General features: G+C 49.4%; 1 protein-coding gene across 1 annotated transcript in view; it reads left to right on the top strand.

Moving 5' to 3' along the window:
* The window catches only part of LOC146796945 (olfactory receptor 1L4-like), a 45,101-nt gene extending 26,636 nt beyond the window's left edge, over nt 1–18,465 (top strand). Inside the window, exon 5 of the mRNA XM_085631458.1 lies at nt 18,343–18,465. Within this exon, the coding sequence (XP_085487584.1) occupies nt 18,343–18,465 (123 nt within the window). The remainder of the gene's footprint in view (nt 1–18,342) is intronic.
* Nucleotides 18,466–19,064: the final 599 nt, after the last annotated feature.

Below are 19,064 nucleotides of genomic sequence, written 5' to 3'. Positions count from 1 at the left end.
GCCATCCCTCAGGGGTCCCGGAGACCCGATGTGCCCACAACGGCAGGCCAGGTGCAAGTGGGCAGGGCTGGTGTGAGTGGAGGACGGCGGAGGCGCGAACCTGACCAGTTGGCTCAGGAACCGGTAATGTCACACGTCAGCAACATCCTCGACTCATACCGGCGTGACACCAGGGGCCTCAGCCAGGTAGTGGAGACCCTCAGAGAGATCAAGAACATGCAGGCCGAACAATATGCCAGTCAACAGCTACACCAAGGACGGATGGAGGCAAGACAGGCTGAGCTTGTGGCGGTGCAAACGGAAATGACCCGTGTACTCCGTCAGATTGCCGACAACATGGGCAACCCTCCCTGTGCCACCAGGCGAAGAACATCACCACCCACAGGGAGGGATAAGGAGGAGGAGGATTCATCCAACGGAGCATCCCAAGCATCGTCACGGCCTGCATCTGAGGGTCCCCGCAGGAAGGTGGGTCGTCCACGCAAAAGACTGTGAGAGTCAGCGGAACATCACCATCTCCCAGGTCACCTGGACTGGCACCTGGCCCTCTGGCCCAACAGCAGCACTACAGCAAATGACATTCTCTGCCACATGGACTTGCTGGTCACTGTCTGACCAATGTTGACAAAGACTGTGGCTAAGACTCTGATGACTTCCATTGGCAAGGATACCAACTCCCCCAGTGAACTTTGGATTCTACACTCCCGCCAAGCACCTCTTGTCATCCCCCCAAACACGTACCCCACCACAAATAAATATCTTCACAATCACGAGATGATGCCGTCATTTTGCATTATTCTACTACATGTGTGTGTTGTAAAGTCAAACCATGACTGAGTTTTGAATTAACTCCAACCATGCATACCCTGGGGTCTGAGTCTGGCACAGGAGACACATGGGTCACAATGTATCATCCAGTACAGACATGGAGCACCATACTCACTTGTGATAGGCCCAACCAGCTGAGGGGGTGCCCGCACAACTGTGCCCACAGACCTATTTAGAAGAGCAACAGTCATGCGCAGAGGTCAGGGATCATGTGGAGTGTCCTGGGGTGCTACTCCCAGGTATGTGTAGACAGGTGGCAGAACCATGGCCTGCATGCTTGAGTCTGGTGGATGTGGAGAATGGTGGGCCGGCCAAGGTTGGATGCCTGGAGATGGCACAATGGGGTCTTGGATCACAGTGCCACAAGGTTGTGTTGTGGGCTGCATCCTGAGTGTGTGCGTGGATTGAGAAGGTCATCCTGCAGCTGGCAGTGATCCATTCCCCCCATCGTTGTTGGACGTTGATGTGGCCTGGTCGTCGGATGTAGAAGCAGAGCTGTGCAGATGCACCCTGGATGTGGACAAGTATCATGGGAGTTGTAACACACATGTCCGTAGAGTGCAGGGTAGGATTAGACACGGATGTCGTAGTTGACCTGGGGGATGGTCTCTCTTGCCTTGAGGTGGAAGGAACTGGGGAACTTGTGCATAATGCAGAGTGTGCTGCATCATGAGGCACAGATGCTGCTGATCAGGATAGCACATGTCAGCAAGCAATCCATGATGAACACCAGCTCGTTTCCGTTGACACTGGGTGCCCCTGCTGCAGGCCCTGCAGCAGCATGCGCCATGTCAAGAAAACAATGCCCCAAGTTGCACACAAAGACAAGGATCTCAGGAAGGAACCATGCAAAAGGTGTATGTCAAGGAAGGAATGTCTAGTTCAACATGCCACACACACACACAATGGATGCACATGCAGCACAGTGGCCGTCGTGGAGACTGACATGCCACAATACCTATACAGCCATGGACATCATGCACAATACCGATTCTAATCCCTGACAAACAGCTTGCATCTTGCTACTCTACACATAGACTCATATGCACCATCTCTGATAACTATGCCAGACATGCCACATGCACAGTGGCAACAGACCACCATTGACAGAGATGAGGCACCTTGGAGGCAGAGGGACACCTTTATTAGTCATGTGTGTCGGAATGCTAATGCAACTCTGTCAACACATACACAGGTCATGTGGATGAACATGTGGGACCGACACTGGCACCCCCCTTTGCACCACATATGCTGGAAATCCATAGAACTGGCACACAAGTGATGGGTTACAGCTAAACACCCCCTGCTGCTCACGGAGAAGCTGCCATACACCATTGAGCCTCCAATGGGGAATTCACACACCATGTCAACCCGGTGCAACCCGTATGTTTCCGAGGGTAGTGTTACACACATTGATGGCTCCATCACAATCCACAATCCCATTACAGATGACTGTCAGCAAGTCTGACCATCAATTCAGGTGAATTCAGCTCCATGTCATGTGCCCCATGGTGAATCTACATGTATGCTAAGTATCCAAACAGGAACAGGAGCAGTGCACACACAATCAAAACAAATACCGCACCCAAAAAGCCGTGCTGCATCCCTTACCCTAAGGAGATTTTCAAACGTGTCCGTGCATGTAACGCTGATTCAGCACATGTTGCTGTGTTCATGAGGAATAGCAGGAGCACAACAATGCCACCAGCAGACAGCATGCGCAAGTCCCTGTGGATGAGAGACACACCAGAAGCCAGCCATTAGAAGCACATCCACATGCATGTGCATGTACTCGACACCTATAAGGTTGTCAACATGCTAGGTGACAATGATGACTCTGGAAAAACATTCATCTATTGCACCATCACTCGAGTGACACATCCAAACACACCTCTGACTCACCTGGCAGACATGCAGATGGACACACACATTGCAACACATGCCACACACGGCCCAATGCGTGCACACTCAGACACTGGAACTCACCACTAAGCAAAGAAGTTGCGTATGAGCCGACTCCGGATGTCCTCTTCCGCCTCCTCCTCCTCCACATCACTTGCCTCATGACCAAGCCCTTCATCCTCCAAGGGTGGATGGTCCTGCTCATCCGGATCCAGGATGAGTGGCACAGCTTTCTCCACTGCCATGTTATGCAGCATGCAGCACACGAGGAAGATCTTGCATACCTTCACCGGTGCATATGGGAGTGCGCCACCGGTCTTGTGGAGGCAACGGAATTGGCTCTTCAGGAGGCCAAACGTCCTCTCTATCATTCGCCTGGTCCGCCCATGGGCGTTGTTGTAGCGGTGCTCGAAAAGCCGTGCTGGGGTTGCCGAGAGGCGTGATCAGCCATGGCATGTTGGGATAGCCAGCGTCCCCTACATGGAAACATCATGGACAAAAGTGGGTCAGGAGAAGCAGTAAGACAGGAAGATGACGCTAAATACAGGACTGTCAGAGTATACCCACCAACAAGATATGCCCGTTTGTTGCGCAGCGGCAGCATCATTTCAGGCACCCTGCTACGCCTCATGATGTAGGCATTGTGTGCTGATCCTGGAAAACGAGCACAGACATGTGAAATCACAATGTTGGCAAGACACACCACAAGGGCATTAATGGAGTGGTAATGCTTGCGGTTCCTATACGCTACCTCCTGTGCCTGTGGTGGTACCAAAGCCACATGTGTTCCATCTATGGACCCAATGACATGGGGCATCCCTCCCAGGGCATAGAACTCACGCTTGACACCTGTCAACTGCTCAGGAGTTGGGAATTGAATGAACTCATCTAGGTGAACCAACATGGCCTCTAAAAAATCATGCAGCACACGGCTGAACATGGTTTGGGACATGCCACCAACGTGAGCAATGGTATGTTGAAAGGTACCCATGGCAAAGAAATGTAGGGCTGCCATCACCTTCATCTTGGGTGTCAGTGCACCAGGATACCTGTGTAGCGGTTGGAGGTGTGCTGCCAGCCGTGTCGTCAAGTCCTCAATCAAACGTTGGGGGAAGCGGTAGCGGCGTATACAGTCATGTTCCCTCAGGTCAGCCAAGTCCGGAATTGGTCGAGGGAGAGGCGGAGCCCTGCAGTGAATTTGAAGGGACAACGAAGAGTGAGTACAGTACACCACCAATGTCAATGTACTGAGCACATGTTCAACAGGCAATACACATATGCTACATACAGAGTCAGGTCTGTGCAATGAGCCCTGGACACGTATGCAAGGCAGGGGACACTCCTACCAAGAGTATCAGCTACAAACGTCGATTCTCAACCTCAATATGCCATGCCATGAAACTAGCTGTCGGCCAGTGTAAGTGAACAGGCAGACGCATTACAGGAGTTACAGACATCCACACATGTGCAGAAGAAGGATGTTTATTGCACAGACAGGTTGCGGAACACTAGATGCACAGGTCACATGTCATAGAAAAAGGACAGACCACACACCTTGCCATGAGGGAGTACATGTCAAGACTGATCACACATACATTGAGAGTATGCAGATATGTCCTTGTTATGAAACTCCGCGTCCATGCATACATACCTTACGTAGGATTACACATGTGGGCTGGTGTGCGTAACAGTGTGCCATGCCCATCTACACACAGACACATGTTGGTTGCAGCAACTGCAGATGCATTTGACCAAACACCTACAGCAAACCTATGGGAACACATGACACACACATGACATAGTTACAGCATGCAACGCGGGCATTCACATCTCAGGGGTAATATTCTGTGTACCTGGCATCAGGGGACAGTTGCGGGTGTCGGTGACTGTGCCATGCCAGTGACGCATGGCTCAACAAGTCTGTACTACATGCACACATGTCAATGGAGTGAAGGGGATATGTGGCACATAGTGCACCATCACCCATGACATGTGTACACAGCTCATCATACTTAAATTAGCTTCACACCTCAGGAGTAATGTGCCACATCACAGCCTGACACACCTGTGCCCGACACACATAGTACTGCACAGACAATGCCTTGATCTCCAGCCTTGGCCAAGTATGACAGCTCTATTCCTGTCTGTGTGCCGCCTGTCACCACTGTCAGGTGTGACACGCACCGTACATACGCTCTGAGGGCGTGTGTAGGGTCCCTATCCCTATGGGAGTGCTGGCGTATGCGTACGCCATAGTGATACGGACCGTACACGCGTGTGTAGGGTACCTATCACTATGGGAGTGCTGGCGTATGCGTACACCATAGTAATACGGACCGTACACGCGTGTGTAGGGTCCCTATCACTATGGGAGTGCTGGCGTACGCCATAGTAATACGGACCGTACATACGGACCGTACATGCGCATGTACGGTCCGTATTACTATGGCGTACGCATACGCCAGCACTCCCATAGTGATAGGAACCCTAAACACGCGTGTACGGTCGGTATTACTATGGCGTACGCATACGCCAGCACTCCCATAGTGATAGGGACCCTACACACGCGTGTACGGTCTGTATCACTGCATTTAGGGTGCCCTAGGGCTGTGTAATGCACCGTACCTGTGTGAAAATGTTGAAATTACATAGGGGACACATGAGGGACAAGTATAATGGCCTAAATGCATGCTGGTTGTCATGGAGACCGAGTTTACAGTTTGAATTTTAGCATCAGGTGGCCAGCAGAAGTCGGTTGGAAACAATATACTTTGTTGCCAAGTGGTTGTTGACTTGACATCATGCTCAATTTTCAAACCATGCAAAGCCCCTCACTGGGGTAGGTTTAAAGGGATTGGAGGAAACGTAGGATTCTAATGTGACTGACCAATCTCTCTGTACTTCTGTAAATGTAACAGGCCAGCAAGGCAGATATAAGGCAGCCAGGTTCCAAGAGAGAGCACTTGCCTGCACATCCTTTCATTCCACTACACTGTTGCTGCTCCTGATTCCTCTGGCACCATGTCCAGGTCTGTGGAGAGGGCCCAGCCATTCACACAGGAGGAGAACCTTGCCCTGCTGGATGTGATACTCCCACAGTACACCATGCCGTATGGTCGACCAGGGGAGCAGGTGACGGCTGACTCCACTAGCTTAGACTGTGCCCCTTTTTTGTGACTGTGACTTCTGGCATTGTGTCCCTGTGTGACAGAGATGCAATGTTGCTTGGAGTGGGTCAAAGGGTGGGGGAAGGCCTCATGTCTCCCATGCAGCGCATGCTGTAGTTCCTGTGTGCACTCCTCACTTGCATGGTGCTTACTGTGACAATCAATGCATGGTGCATGCCACATACTGCCTGGCTACTCCCACTGGGAATGTTGTTGCTACAGTCCTGATGTGATTCTGTGTTCCCCCCAGTGTGACAGCTGACAGTACCCATAGATGTGTGTTTGTTTAGTGTACCTGTGCTGTGAGTGTCCAAATGATGTGTTTGTCCCCTGGACATTGGTGTGTGTGTGTAAGTCCCCTGTCATGTGGGTGAGTGCATATGGGGAGTGTTGCACACCAGCTGCATGAGGGATGGATATACCCTGGCCATGTGATGTGAGCAGGGAGCAGTGCTGTGTGACTGCCGTGGTGAGCCAGCCTCACACCTGTGACACCCCCCAGTCTAGTGGCACATGGGCAGAGTGAGGTTTGGATCCGCAGTTGGCAATGGCAGGTGATTGTCCTGTACCTGTGTGTGTCTGTGTACTCTGCTGAGGTTGCGTCAGTGGGCTGGGGCATGTGACTGCTTTGAGGTGCTGTACATAATCCTGGTGTAGCTTGTGATGCACAGTGTGATCCAGGATCATTAATTGTGTGGTACCCCTCATGCCACCTGTGTACTTTCACTGTCACGTAGTGCATTTAGCCTTCCCCAGAGGATAATGTCCCTATGACAAAGGTGCAATGAGTTTTCTGCATACCATGGCCTGTTCAAACAAGACAAATTATTAATATGTGTGTCTCTGTGTCATTGCTCAGGTGTATTAAAGTATTCTCACTTTTGCATCCTCACAGGTAGGCGTCCATGCCAAGGGGGAGATATGGAGGTGAAAAGTCAGTGCCATGAGGAAGACGGAGGGTCGGAAGCGGCGCCTAGCCCAGGTGAGGATACGCTGGCAGGATATCCGGTGCTGGACGAGGAGCATTGCACGGGTCCTGCTGGGGGACTCACCTGAGAGCAACAAGAACCGTGGGTGCCGGCGTCTGACCCACATCCATAAGTGTGTGCTGGCGGTGGTCTTCCCCAGCTTGGATAGGCGCTTACAGGAGAAGCAGCAGCAGGAAGGGGGTAGGTACATGTGTGTTTGTTGTGTTTCCCCAGCTTTTGGAAGTGCACAGTTGCATGTATACACTGCCAGGGTTAAAATGTGCAGTGCATGACCAGTTCCCCAAAGTAAACCCCTGCTGTTCTTCCTCCTTTCCCCTCCTTGCCATGTGTTCCCGGGTCTGTGGGTAGTCACTCTTGCACAAGGTAATCTAGGCTGCCAGTTAATCCAAGTGCCCAATGCTTGCAGCATCATGTGTGGGGGTGGTGTGTAACAGGTTTTGGGACCTTGCCTGTGCCCTGGCCAGGTAAGTCATTGTGGGGTCCATGTCAGTTGGCACTGATGCTGAGTCCCGACATAGGAGTGTGTCTTAAAAGTGTACTACCTTACAGCATGCATGTCCAATGTTGTGCCCCCTGACATGATGTGCATGAGTGGGAGTAATGCATAGTGCAGGGACGGTTGCTTCAGTTGCAGTCATATCCATCCAGGACCATGGAAGAGTGTGGCCACTACCGTGCCCTGGGGCACCTTTTCCTAGGTATCATTTGTGTCATCCAACAATGTGGACATTCTCTGTGTCTTCGGCATAGGTTGGGCTCTGTGGCATTGTACCCTGGCCTCATCTGTATTGACGTAAACTGTGCTTCATGTGTCCACTGTACAGTGTGACCCAATTTTGCTTGTGCACACTCACAGTGAGCAGTGCCTGTGTGTCTTGGTACAACAATCTGATGATGGTTGATTGTCAATGATATATGTGGACAGGCGCACCAGGGGTAGTTTGTGTACAGTCAGGATTTAGTGCAGGCCATGTGTTTTTATCCCAGAGTAAGAGGTGTAAGTACTTCCTCTGTCTCAATCACATTGTCTCAGGTAGGGGGTGGTTTGTGCGGGCAAGGACTACATTTCCAAATCTGTAGTCTCCTTGCTAGGTCTGGCCTGTGTGTGATGTTTGTCTGGACATACACTCAAGGTGCAGTGACCCAGTCATGTTGGGCATGTTTCAATGCGTTAGCTTTGCAGCATGTGCAAAAAGTTAATAGACATGGTTCCTGCTCATCCCTTTTTTGGCAACGCTGTATGGTACAGATGCAGTGCACGATTGTCCCCAGAGCCTGGCTCCTCTGTCCAATTTGATATCAAGTAATTTGCTGTTGTGTCATGCACTCCATTGTTTCTCAGTGGCATGGTGGGTCGACCAGCCTTGTGTTGCAGGGCCTACATATGTACCTTGTATTGTAGATGTTGCTCATGTTGCTTTTCATGCTATGCACTGTGACCTATGTAGATCTGACTCATGTGACATATGTATACAGGTGTCTGATTATTTCCTGTCTCTTCACCTTGCCCACAGCATCGTCGGGGGACTCCGAGGGAGACACTGGCACGGACCGTGAGGAGGGACCAAGCACCAGTGGCAGCAGTGCTATCTTGTCTGGCACATCGAGTGGCACGGAGGCCGAGGGGATGAGGCGGAGGACCTGTCCAGTCTCACCACCGACTATGACGCTGACGGGTCCGAGGCTGAGCTCCCAGAGGGGGCGGAGGCTGCTCCCACAGCTGAAAGCAGCACACAATCTCTACCCGCCCCCTCCGTTCCCATCACCGGCCTCCCACTTGCTCTGGTCCCTTCCCGCCGTGCTAGGTCACCACGTGTCTCCTTCTTGCCAGGCACCGCGCCCCCTGCCCCTGTCTCCACTGCTGCCGCGAATGCCGAGTCTGTGGACATCTTGCGCCAGTTGCAGGTTGGTCAGACTGCGATGCTGAATGTCCTCCATGGCCACACATGAGTGCTCACCCAGATGGAGGCATACATGGAGGGCATCTCAGCTGCGCAGTCTGACCAACACCAGTTGCTGAGGTCCATAGACTCGACACTGACTGCAGCAGTGGGTCTCCTGCAGCGCTACGTCCCCCCCACTACCCCTACACCATCCACACTTCCCACTCCCATGCCTGTCCCAAGCACACCCAGACGTACCCATGCACGCACCCCACCAGACACAGGCACCACACCACCAGGGAAGCCCAAGCGCACACCTCCTGTCACGCACACACAGGGTGAAGTAGGCACACCTACTGGGTCGGTAAGACACGCAGCCACAGTGGGAGTCCACATTCTTCACAACCCCCTGCCTCCAAATTCAGTCCCCTCAGCTCTCCTGGCCAAGATTCCACCAAGGAATCCTTCCTGGCCGCTCTGTCCCTGAGCCCCAAGGTGACACCACCTCGCAAGCGGTCAAAGGAGTCCCCAGTCAGGGTGGTTGAGTCCCCCCCCTGTCCACACCCTCCCCCAGTAGCACTGCGACCCATCCCTCCGCCCCCCCGCCCTCCTTGGGGCCTGTGTTTCCTTCGGGTGCATGGGAGATGCTGGAGGACCTTGCAACCGTGTGCAGCGCCATTCTCACCTCCACCTTTGGCGCTGCCCCACCCCCTGTGGTGGAGTCCTCCGTCCCTGCACCCACAACACCTACCCTTGCCCCTCCTGTCCCTGCGGTGCCTGGTCCTTCCCCCCCACATGATGCCCCTACCCCTGTGGAAGACAAGGAGCTATGAACTGTGCAGGCAAGCCAGGGGACACGTGTCCCAATGTGTCCCCCACCAGGGATGGAAATATGGACTACCCTATGGGGCTTGTTAATAGCATACACATGACAACCTCTTTGATTTCCCTGCTGAATAAAGCATTTATTTTCTTTTGCACACTTTTGCTTTTCTGGTATTGCTGTTGGTGGTGCTGCTCCATGATTTGGGGTGTGGATAATGTGTTAGGTGTCTGGGAAATGTAGTAGTGTGCTGCTCATGGGTTGGACCCTGGTATCTGTGTGCCATCACAAGGTATTTGCAAAAAAACTTTGTTCATGTAAGCTCTTACTGCATGGTGACATTGTCCCAAGGTGTGTTCCTTCCTCTGTGGACCCTGACATCTTCCCTGCAGGGTGTTGCCTAAATGTTGTACTGAGCTGTGTCTACATATCCTTGGTGGGTGATGGATCCATTCAACTTTGCCCATGCATGCTGGGCAATGTCTCCACATGCATCCTTCGTGGCATCCTGGGTGGTCACTGTACTTGACTTTCGAGTATGTTGACGTGACTTCATGTGGACATGTTCCCTTTTACACACTATGCATGTGTGTACTCTCAGCCTCGCACACATGTGTACCGTGTTCTGCAGGGTCTTTGTGCACCTGACTGACAATTGTGGGCACTGCACACTTTTCTTTCCATTAGCACTGCTGGGGGGACTCTGCACCCACCCCTCCTATGTCTGGGCACTGCTGGGAGGACTCTGCACCCACCCCTCCTGTGTCTGGGCACTGCTGGGGGGACTCTACACCCACCCCTCCTATGTCTGGGCACTGCTGGGAGGACTCTACACCCACCCCTCCTATGTCTGGGCACTGCTGGGGGGACTCTGCACCCACCCCTCCTGTGTCGGGCACTGCTGGGAGTGATAGGCACCCACCCCTCCTGTGTCTGGCCATGTACGCTCGGGACATACACCGGTGGGGGTACGCTCCCTACATGCACTGGTGGGGTGTGGGTACGCTCCATTCATACATGGGTGGGGGTACGCACCGTACCTACACGGGTGGGGTGTGGGTACGCGCCGTACATACATGGGTGGGGGTACGCTCCATTCATACACAGGTGGGGGTACGCGCCGTACATCCACTGGTGGGGTGTGGGTACGCTCCATTCATACACGGGTGGGGATACGCGCCGTACATACACTGGTGGGGTGTGGGTACGCTCCATTCATACACGGGTGGGGATACGCGCCGTACATACACTGGTGGGGTGTGGGTACGCTCTATTCATACACGGGTGGGGATACGCGCCGTACATACACGGGTGGGGTGTGGGTACGCGCCGTACATACATGGGTGGGGGTACGCTCCATTCATACACAGGTGGGGGTACGCGCCGTACATCCACTGGTGGGGTGTGGGTACGCTCCATTCATACACGGGTGGGGATACGCGCCGTACATACACTGGTGGGGTGTGGGTACGCTCCATTCATACACGGGTGGGGATACGCGCCGTACATACACTGGTGGGGTGTGGGTACGCTCTATTCATACACGGGTGGGGATACGCGCCGTACATACACTGGTGGGGTGTGGGTACACTCCATTCATACACGGGTGGGGGTACGCGCCGTACATACACTGGTGGGGTGTGGGTACGCTCCGTTCATACATGGGTGGGGGTACGCGCCATACATACACGGGTGGGGTGTGGGTACACACCGTACATACACGGGTGGGGGTACGCTCCGTACATACCCGTACCCACGCTCTGCAGGCCTGGGTATGACCCGTACCCACACCTTTGGAATGTGGTTACAGTGCGTACCCCCATTGTTGGGGTGCTGTGGGGGTACGTACCATACCCAGGCCTTCAGAGTGTGGGTACGAGTCGTACCACGCGTACCCCTACGTCACCCCAACAATGCTGGTACGGCCCGTACCCAGGCCTTTAGAACGTGGGTACAGGCCGTACCGCCATTGTTGGGGTGATGTAGGGGTGGGCGTGGTACGACTCGTACCCACGCTCTTAAGGCGTGGGTACGGTACGTACCGGACTTGTTGTGTTGCTGGTTCGCGTCATCACCCACTTCCGTTGTGGCAGACGCATGCGTTGCTGGACACACCCCCACCCCCTCGAAGTGACCAGGCCCTGAAGGTCAGGTATGTCCAGGGCATGTATGATTTGTGACTTGGGTGGGGGTCGTGTGTCCTGCCCCTGCCCCCCCCTTTGCCCCTGGGTGTTGTTCTGACCTTCTGCGGCATCTGCGTCGGTTCCTGTAGAGCAGCTATGAGGGCTGGGATGACATGTAGGTTCGGGTCCATGGCTGTCCGTCGCGTACAGGTGCTCCTTGTGCGCGTCGTCCTGATTTCCCGGCAGTTTTTGGCAGTCGGAAAATATAATCCGTGCGGTGTGACGTCGGTGCGGATCGTACTTCCTGGTTCGCGAAACGCTGCCTGAATGCGTCCCGACGTCACGTCGGCGCTTTCCCGGATCAAATTTGTAAGGATATTTTCGTCGGTCGGTGTTTTGTACGATTCGTAGGGAACTTGTGGTTCCATACGAATCGTACTTGCATATTTGTAATGTTTTTTAACCGGGTACGAGTCGGACGGAGAAAATGCTCCGTCCGACGGTTCGTACCCGGTTTCTCCAGGATCGGAATCGGCACCTTAGTTGCCATTTTTACCGCTGAGTTTTTGATTCCCAGTGAGATAATGATTCGGTGCCGTAGCTCTCTGCAGTCCGTATACAACTCACAAGACTATAGAGTGTTTTTCTAGATTTCAAATGAGTACTAACCTTAAAGAGACACTCAAAGAGGGTGACCCACCTCAAGCCGTTATCAAATGGGCCCACCCTTGACCCGCAAGACGGGAAACCAGGCATGCCTTTATGCGCCTCCAGGTACGTTGAAATAATGCATCCTGTCCCTGGAGATCCAGGAGATCCTGGGACTTGTGGACAGGAAGAGGAAAAGACCGGTGGAGCCAAACCCGGCCGGTCGTTGACCCCCGGAGATGCAAGGGGCGGAGCCCCGCCGGGAGAAGGCGGCAGTGATAGTGGTGAGTGGCGGGCAATTTGCAAGCTAATTGCGTTTTGCCGTGATGGCTACAGGTGTCAGATTTTGGCTGCTGCTGTTACCGCCACAATCGATGTCCACACGCACTCACCAGGGCTCTACAACCCCCCTCCTTCCACGCAGCCTTGATTCCCGGACTCCCAAGCTGGTGTTTTCGGCGATTTTCGGTCGCGGTGCCTGCTCTTCCTGCTTCCTGCTCTGCTCCGCTCCTGCTGCTTGATGCTGGCTGCCGGTCGAACGTGGTCGAAAACCTGGACTGGACTTCCTCTCGAAAACATGGACTGGACTTCCTCTCGAAAACCTGGACTGGACTTCCTCCCAATCACTTTAGCTCATTGCATGAGTAAACCTCAGGCTCTTCTGGTGCAACTGCCCTATACGACCTTTTCGCTGGACAAACTGGTGCTGAGGTGAAAATACTGCAGTTCGGTAGAGCAGTGGTTAACTTGTGGTCTGGGGACCCATAGGGGTCTGCAAAGCCTACTCAAGGGGTTGGTGACTGCTTAGAAAATTAAAAATTAGTAACAGATTAATAAAGTGTATATAAATGAAGAAGCAAAATTTAAAGTAGAACATTTTCTGTAAATGTGAAGAAATTTGAAACTGAAGGCTATAAATGAGGTTAGTATCCTCAGATTGCTATGTAGGAGCAGTGCATGTGCATGAACCAAACTCAAACTTGCCCGCTAAAATTAAAATTGGAGATTTGTTTTATATTTGTTTGTGAATAAAATAACATATTTCATCTTGTATGTATTGGTTTGATGAATGTTTGTTTTTGTAGGTTTTGTGTATTCTTTTGTGTTTCAAATCACCTAAAATGTTCCTGTCAGGGTCCCCAGCTTCCAGTAATGACTCAGATTCCAAAACCAGTTCAGTGGGAGTCCCTGGGTTCCAGTAATGATTAAGTGGGGGTCCACAGAAGTCAAATGTTTACAAACCGCTGAGACAGAGTATTCACCAGAAAGACTTTTGGTGTTTACTTGTAACAGCCACAACATCCCTACCGATGTTATCTATAATGCAGTGGAAAGTAAAGTCTCATACAAATTTGTAGAGAAGCTGCTCCTTGTCTATCTATATTTGGATGAATACATGGGAAGGGCCACACATTGCTGCCAGCTCCATTTGCCCTGTTGACCAGGGGTTACCCCTGCTGCTTTAACAAACCTTTGACCGTGACATCCTTCTCAAAGGTCACCCTTCTTTTGGTGAGCTGCAGGGTTCCACCTATGACCGGCATTCCATCTCCATAGTAGACATCAAAGTGATTTCTGACCCTGGTAACTATTTATAATTTTCTGATAAGTGTGTGATCATATGTATGTAGCCATGTTGTAAGTATGTGCATGTATGTGTAGGTGTGTGAGTGTTTGTCTGTGTGTGTGCATGCATCTCTCTGGGCATGTTTGTTTGTGACGTGAGTGTGTCCCATCCTTTGTGTCTGTGCATCTGTATATTTTTCTTTAAATGGGTATTCTTCTGCATTTGTGTGTGTGGGTGCATGTGTGTGAGTGTGCATCCCTGAGTGGCTTTATGTGGGCGTTTATCTGTGTGTCGATGTTTGCTTTCCTTTGTGTCTCTAAGTAGTAGTTTTAGAGTTAGTATGCATGTGTGTGTCTTTATGTGCGGTGCATGTTTGTGTGGGTATATGCTTACCTGCGTTTGTGCACCAGTGTGTTTCTTTGTGTGTGTGTGTTTGTCTGGATTCATAAACACAGTATGTCGGCATGTTTGGCTCCCTATCCTTCCTCTCAATGCAAATGAATAGTCTAGTGTGAAAACAAGGTGTGCTGCTCCCTCGTGTCCTATTCCTCAAGGACAGCTTCCCTGAGGCTCATGAAGCCTTTATCTGCTGCAATGGAATCACAGCTCCATCCATTCTGAGCTCAGGTCCTCCCTCCCCTGCATCAGCACCCAAGATGCCTCTCAGAGGGGAGTTGACACAATCTCACTGATGCCTACAGCTTGGGTAACAGGGCTGCGAGGACAGAGTTTACCAATTGTGTCGAGTCTTGGTGGGAGTGGGGGGTGTAGATAAGAAATCTTATGTTGTGGATCTTTGCCTTTTTACCAGCTAAGTGGCCGAAGCAGCCGGTGGTGTTCCATCTATATATTTTAATTAGGAAAAACGTAAGTCTAAGCGCATTCAACTGCTGGATTGTTAATAGTCGATCTCGTATCTGCTGATGGTGTAAGTGGGTTTCTCCTGTCAGTTTGGAAATGTTTAGTTAGAGATGTGAGCTTTAAGGGGGTTCCTTCCAGACTTTAGTGTTTGTGTGCTCTGGAGAGTGTAGCAGCACAGCTGGTACAGCACTGCCCAAACTTTTTTTTTTTTTAATATATATTTTTTTACTTTTATTGAGCAGGGCAAAATCGGCATAACAGAAACAGATGTCAACAGGATATTGGCTGACACTTTTCAATCCAACAAACCATTTTCTTTACAGTTATAAAAACCAACATGGATCAAATAACGAGACATAAAAAAAAGCATATTGCAGCCGTGATCTGGCCGCATCTTTAACCGTTTACAAGCAAGAGTACCTTACTTGTTAAAATGCTATGGTGCTAAAGTGCCACAGTACCCAAAGACAATCACATTAACCTGTTCAAGGACCTGTACATTTTGTATAAAACCAGCATGAATAATCAGATGGAGAAAGGCATGTTGCAACTATAAATCAACTACATCCTTAAGTTTGGGACAGTACTTAAAGCAATGTCAGAACCATTGTTCAAATGTACACATTTTACAGGCATACGTGCTAGAGTGCTAAAGTGCTTAAGTGCCTTCTCGGTGTGTATATGAGCACACCAAAAGTACAACCTACAGAACCACCAAAGTGCTGAAGTGCAAAATCTATAAAATCTCTATTCCGACCATGGTTTCAAGATTCACAAAATACTTCCAGACGGTAGTGAATTTTCTTGTAGCGCCTACCCTCCTAGCATATACTTCTTTAAACATCTTAGTTTGTTTCATTTTGTGTATCCACTTTAAATAAGAGGGTGCGTCTTCAGACCTCCAGTTCTGAAGGATTAAAGAGCGAGCAACAAGAGAACAAATCACTATAAAGGTCTCCTCAGCTTTTGTCAGGTCTCCCCTTATTCTGGAAATGCCGAAGAGAGCTACCTCGGCCTCTGGATCTGGCCTCTTTTGGAGTGCCTGGCTTATAGCCGAGAAGATCTCAACACAGAAAGACTCTAGTTTTGGACACATGAAAAATGTGTGGAGCCAATCCCCTTTCCCTTCTGCATGGCATCGGAAACATCTATTCTCTGCTTCCGGATATCTTATGCTAAGATTTTTTGGAGTATAGTATGCCAGCCACCACAACAGAAAGGCCATCCTTTTAAAATTGGCAGCTCTTAGTGCCTTGCTGCCTAACTGGGATATTAACTGCCACTCCTGGCTAGACAATATGCAATTAGTTTCACGCGTTACTCTTTCTAAGAATTTCTCAACCAGGGGGTTATTCGTTAAGTTTCCTCAGCTGAGAATACCAGTTGCCCACCCCACTAAGTTTTTCTCAATAGAAAACGCACACCTGCTTTATAGGTGCACCACTTAATGTAAGATTATATCTACTTATCAAATTTAAGATCTGTAGATACACGAAGAAGCCAAGTTTGTTATGTTCGCCGTATCTATTATGAACTTCTTGCCAGGTAATTATTTTACTATTCGTAATAATGTGCCCCAACTCTTCTAAGCCATGATCCTTCCAGTTTTTAAGACGACTAGAATGGATTTGAAGACCAAAACTGCCTCGTAATAAGTTTGAAAATTTGGCAGTGCTAACCCACACTGGTTGATTCCTAACTGTAATGTTGCAAGCTTAACCCTAGACGCCTTTAGTCCCTAAATATTGACTCTAACTCTTTAAAAAAATTACTGTTGATTTTCAAAGGTAGGTTAATAAAAAGAAATACTAATAGGGGAGGTATGGACATTTTTATTAGGGTCACACGACCTATTAAAGTTAAAGGTAAAAATGACCAATTATCAATCAATACTTTGATTTTATTCCGCATTTCTTGATAGTTTAAGCTAAAAAGCTGCTCATAGTGATTAGAGACGAAAAATCCAGATAGTGTATTGGACCCGCTTTCAAAGCCTGAGATTTATGGGCGAAAATCACAATAAATATATAAAGTTAAAATCTCTGTTTTATTTTGATTTATTTTGTAACCTCCAATCAATTAAATTCTGAGAGTACCTGGTCCAGATTCAGGCTCTCAGGACTTAAATATAATACAATATCATCTGTGAACAGCTTTAATTTCGCCATACCCGTTATAGGAGGTCTAATTTCCAAATTGTCGCAAATTCTTGTGGCCAGTGGCTCGATAAAGAAGGTAAAAAGTAAGGGGGACATGGGGCACCCTTGTTCAGTCCCACGATTGAGCTTAACTGTCCCTATTTGATCTACTTTTATCACCACCTGGGCCTGGGCACCCTGATAGATGTTCTCCAACATATCTATTACCTGGGCAGGGACATCAAATTTACCCAATCTAAAAAAAGTGCGTCCCCGTTCACCAGATCAAATGCTTTCTCAGCATCCAGCATCCACCATCCTTATGAGCATTGGGGTTTCATTATTTTTAAAAAAGTCGAAAGCCTGAATTGGAAACCCAGTATTTGAGGACATTGGCCTTCCGACAACAAATCCAGACTGGTCTCTATGAATCAGTTCCTGGGCTAGGGGAGTACAACGTTGGGCCCAAACTTTCATTAGAACTTCATAATCGGTGTTTAAAAGACTTATCGGTCTGTAAGAGTTAACATCTTTATGGTCTTTGCCCTTCTTCACAAAGTTTATGATTATAGATTATTTAAGACTTGCGGGTATGCCGCCCCCCTCCTTTATATTGTTGAACAGCTTCGTCAAGAAGGGAATCAGTTCCTTAGAAAAAGTTTTATAAAATTCTATAGGCAGCCCATCGTCACCACAGGCTTTTGCCCCTGCAATAGATTTCAGAACAGTTAAAATTTCTGCTTCTGATATGTCCAGTTGGATTCAAAATATTCCTGGATGAATTCTGCGCTGACCTCATATCTGGTGGCGTAGAGCTGTTGATAATGATCCATAAAGACTTGAGCTATGCTATCCTTATCTGTTATCATGTCCCTAGTCTTAGGATCTATGATCTCGGAAAATAGAGCTGCTTCCTGTTTGGTCTTAGTTAACCCGGCTAGCAACTTCCAGACTATTTGGCTGTCTTCATGTACACGTTGTTGATATGTCCTGGAGCTATATATTTCTTCAATAAAAAATGTTTCCCTAAGTGCCTGTTTTGCCTTTTCCACCTGACACCCTACTCCCCCCCCCCTTGTACCGGGGTATTTTTCATGATTATGGAACTATCCACAGCCTGCTGAAGTTTGGCAATTTTGTTGCGTCTTTTTCTTGACAGGGCAGCTGAAAAAGCAATCATTCGCCCACGCAAGGCTGCCTTAACCACCCCAGACTAATAATAAATCTGCCGTTCCTTCATTTATCCTAAAGTATTCCAAAATCCATTCTCCTATATCGGCTACCCATTGAGGGTCCTGAAGGAGGAGACGATCCATCTGCCACCTAGATCTTGTCCTCCTTCCCTCCTCAATTTTACAAAGGAATGATCAGAGAATGAAGTAGCCCCTATATCAGTATCTTTATGATTCAAAGATCGTGATAGCAGAACGACATCAATACGAGAAGCAGTTTGAAATTGGCTGGATAACCATGTATATTTACTCTTTGTCTGGTTCATTTGGTGCCAGGGATCTACCAGATAATACTCCTGTTTAATGGCTTCTAGGACTTTTTTTAGTTTTTGGCTTCAATTGCTTGTTGTTTTTATTGTAGGTATCTTTCCTCAGATCTTTAATAAAATTGAAGTCCCCTCCTAAAATGATCGTCCCTGGTCCCTCCCTGAGTAGCTGACTGATTTTCACTAATGATCATCTATTACTGGACCATAATAGTTAAGTGTCATCACATTTAATTTTACCTCAACCCCTATCCATCTTTCAAGGGGATCTCTCCGGACTTGACCAAATTCCCAAGGCAAACCTCTACAAAAGTAAATAGCTACACCTCTTTTGGCCAGCCCAACGTATGCATAAAAAACATGGGAAAATACTTCTGGGAATTGGTTTTCAAATGGGTTTCTTGAAGAAATAACATTTGCGGCGCAAAAGAAGCCAGCCACCTTATATGCCCCCCATACATTTGTTTGTTAAGCATTCCATTCACATTTACTAAGATGATACAGCACTTACTGGTCATTTCTAAAGTATTTCAGACTCCAAAAAAAGGATCTCACAATCCTGTTTTCCTTGCTCCATTTGCTACTGCTCTTTTTACTTCTATACCCACCCCCAAATCAACCCCCCGCCCAACAAGAA

The sequence above is a fragment of the Triturus cristatus genome, chromosome 10 (genome assembly GCF_964204655.1).
Source record: "Triturus cristatus chromosome 10, aTriCri1.1, whole genome shotgun sequence".
Taxonomy (NCBI): domain Eukaryota; kingdom Metazoa; phylum Chordata; class Amphibia; order Caudata; family Salamandridae; genus Triturus; species Triturus cristatus.
Note: the sequence above shows the minus strand (reverse complement) of the source record. Positions and strands in the feature narration are given on the sequence as shown.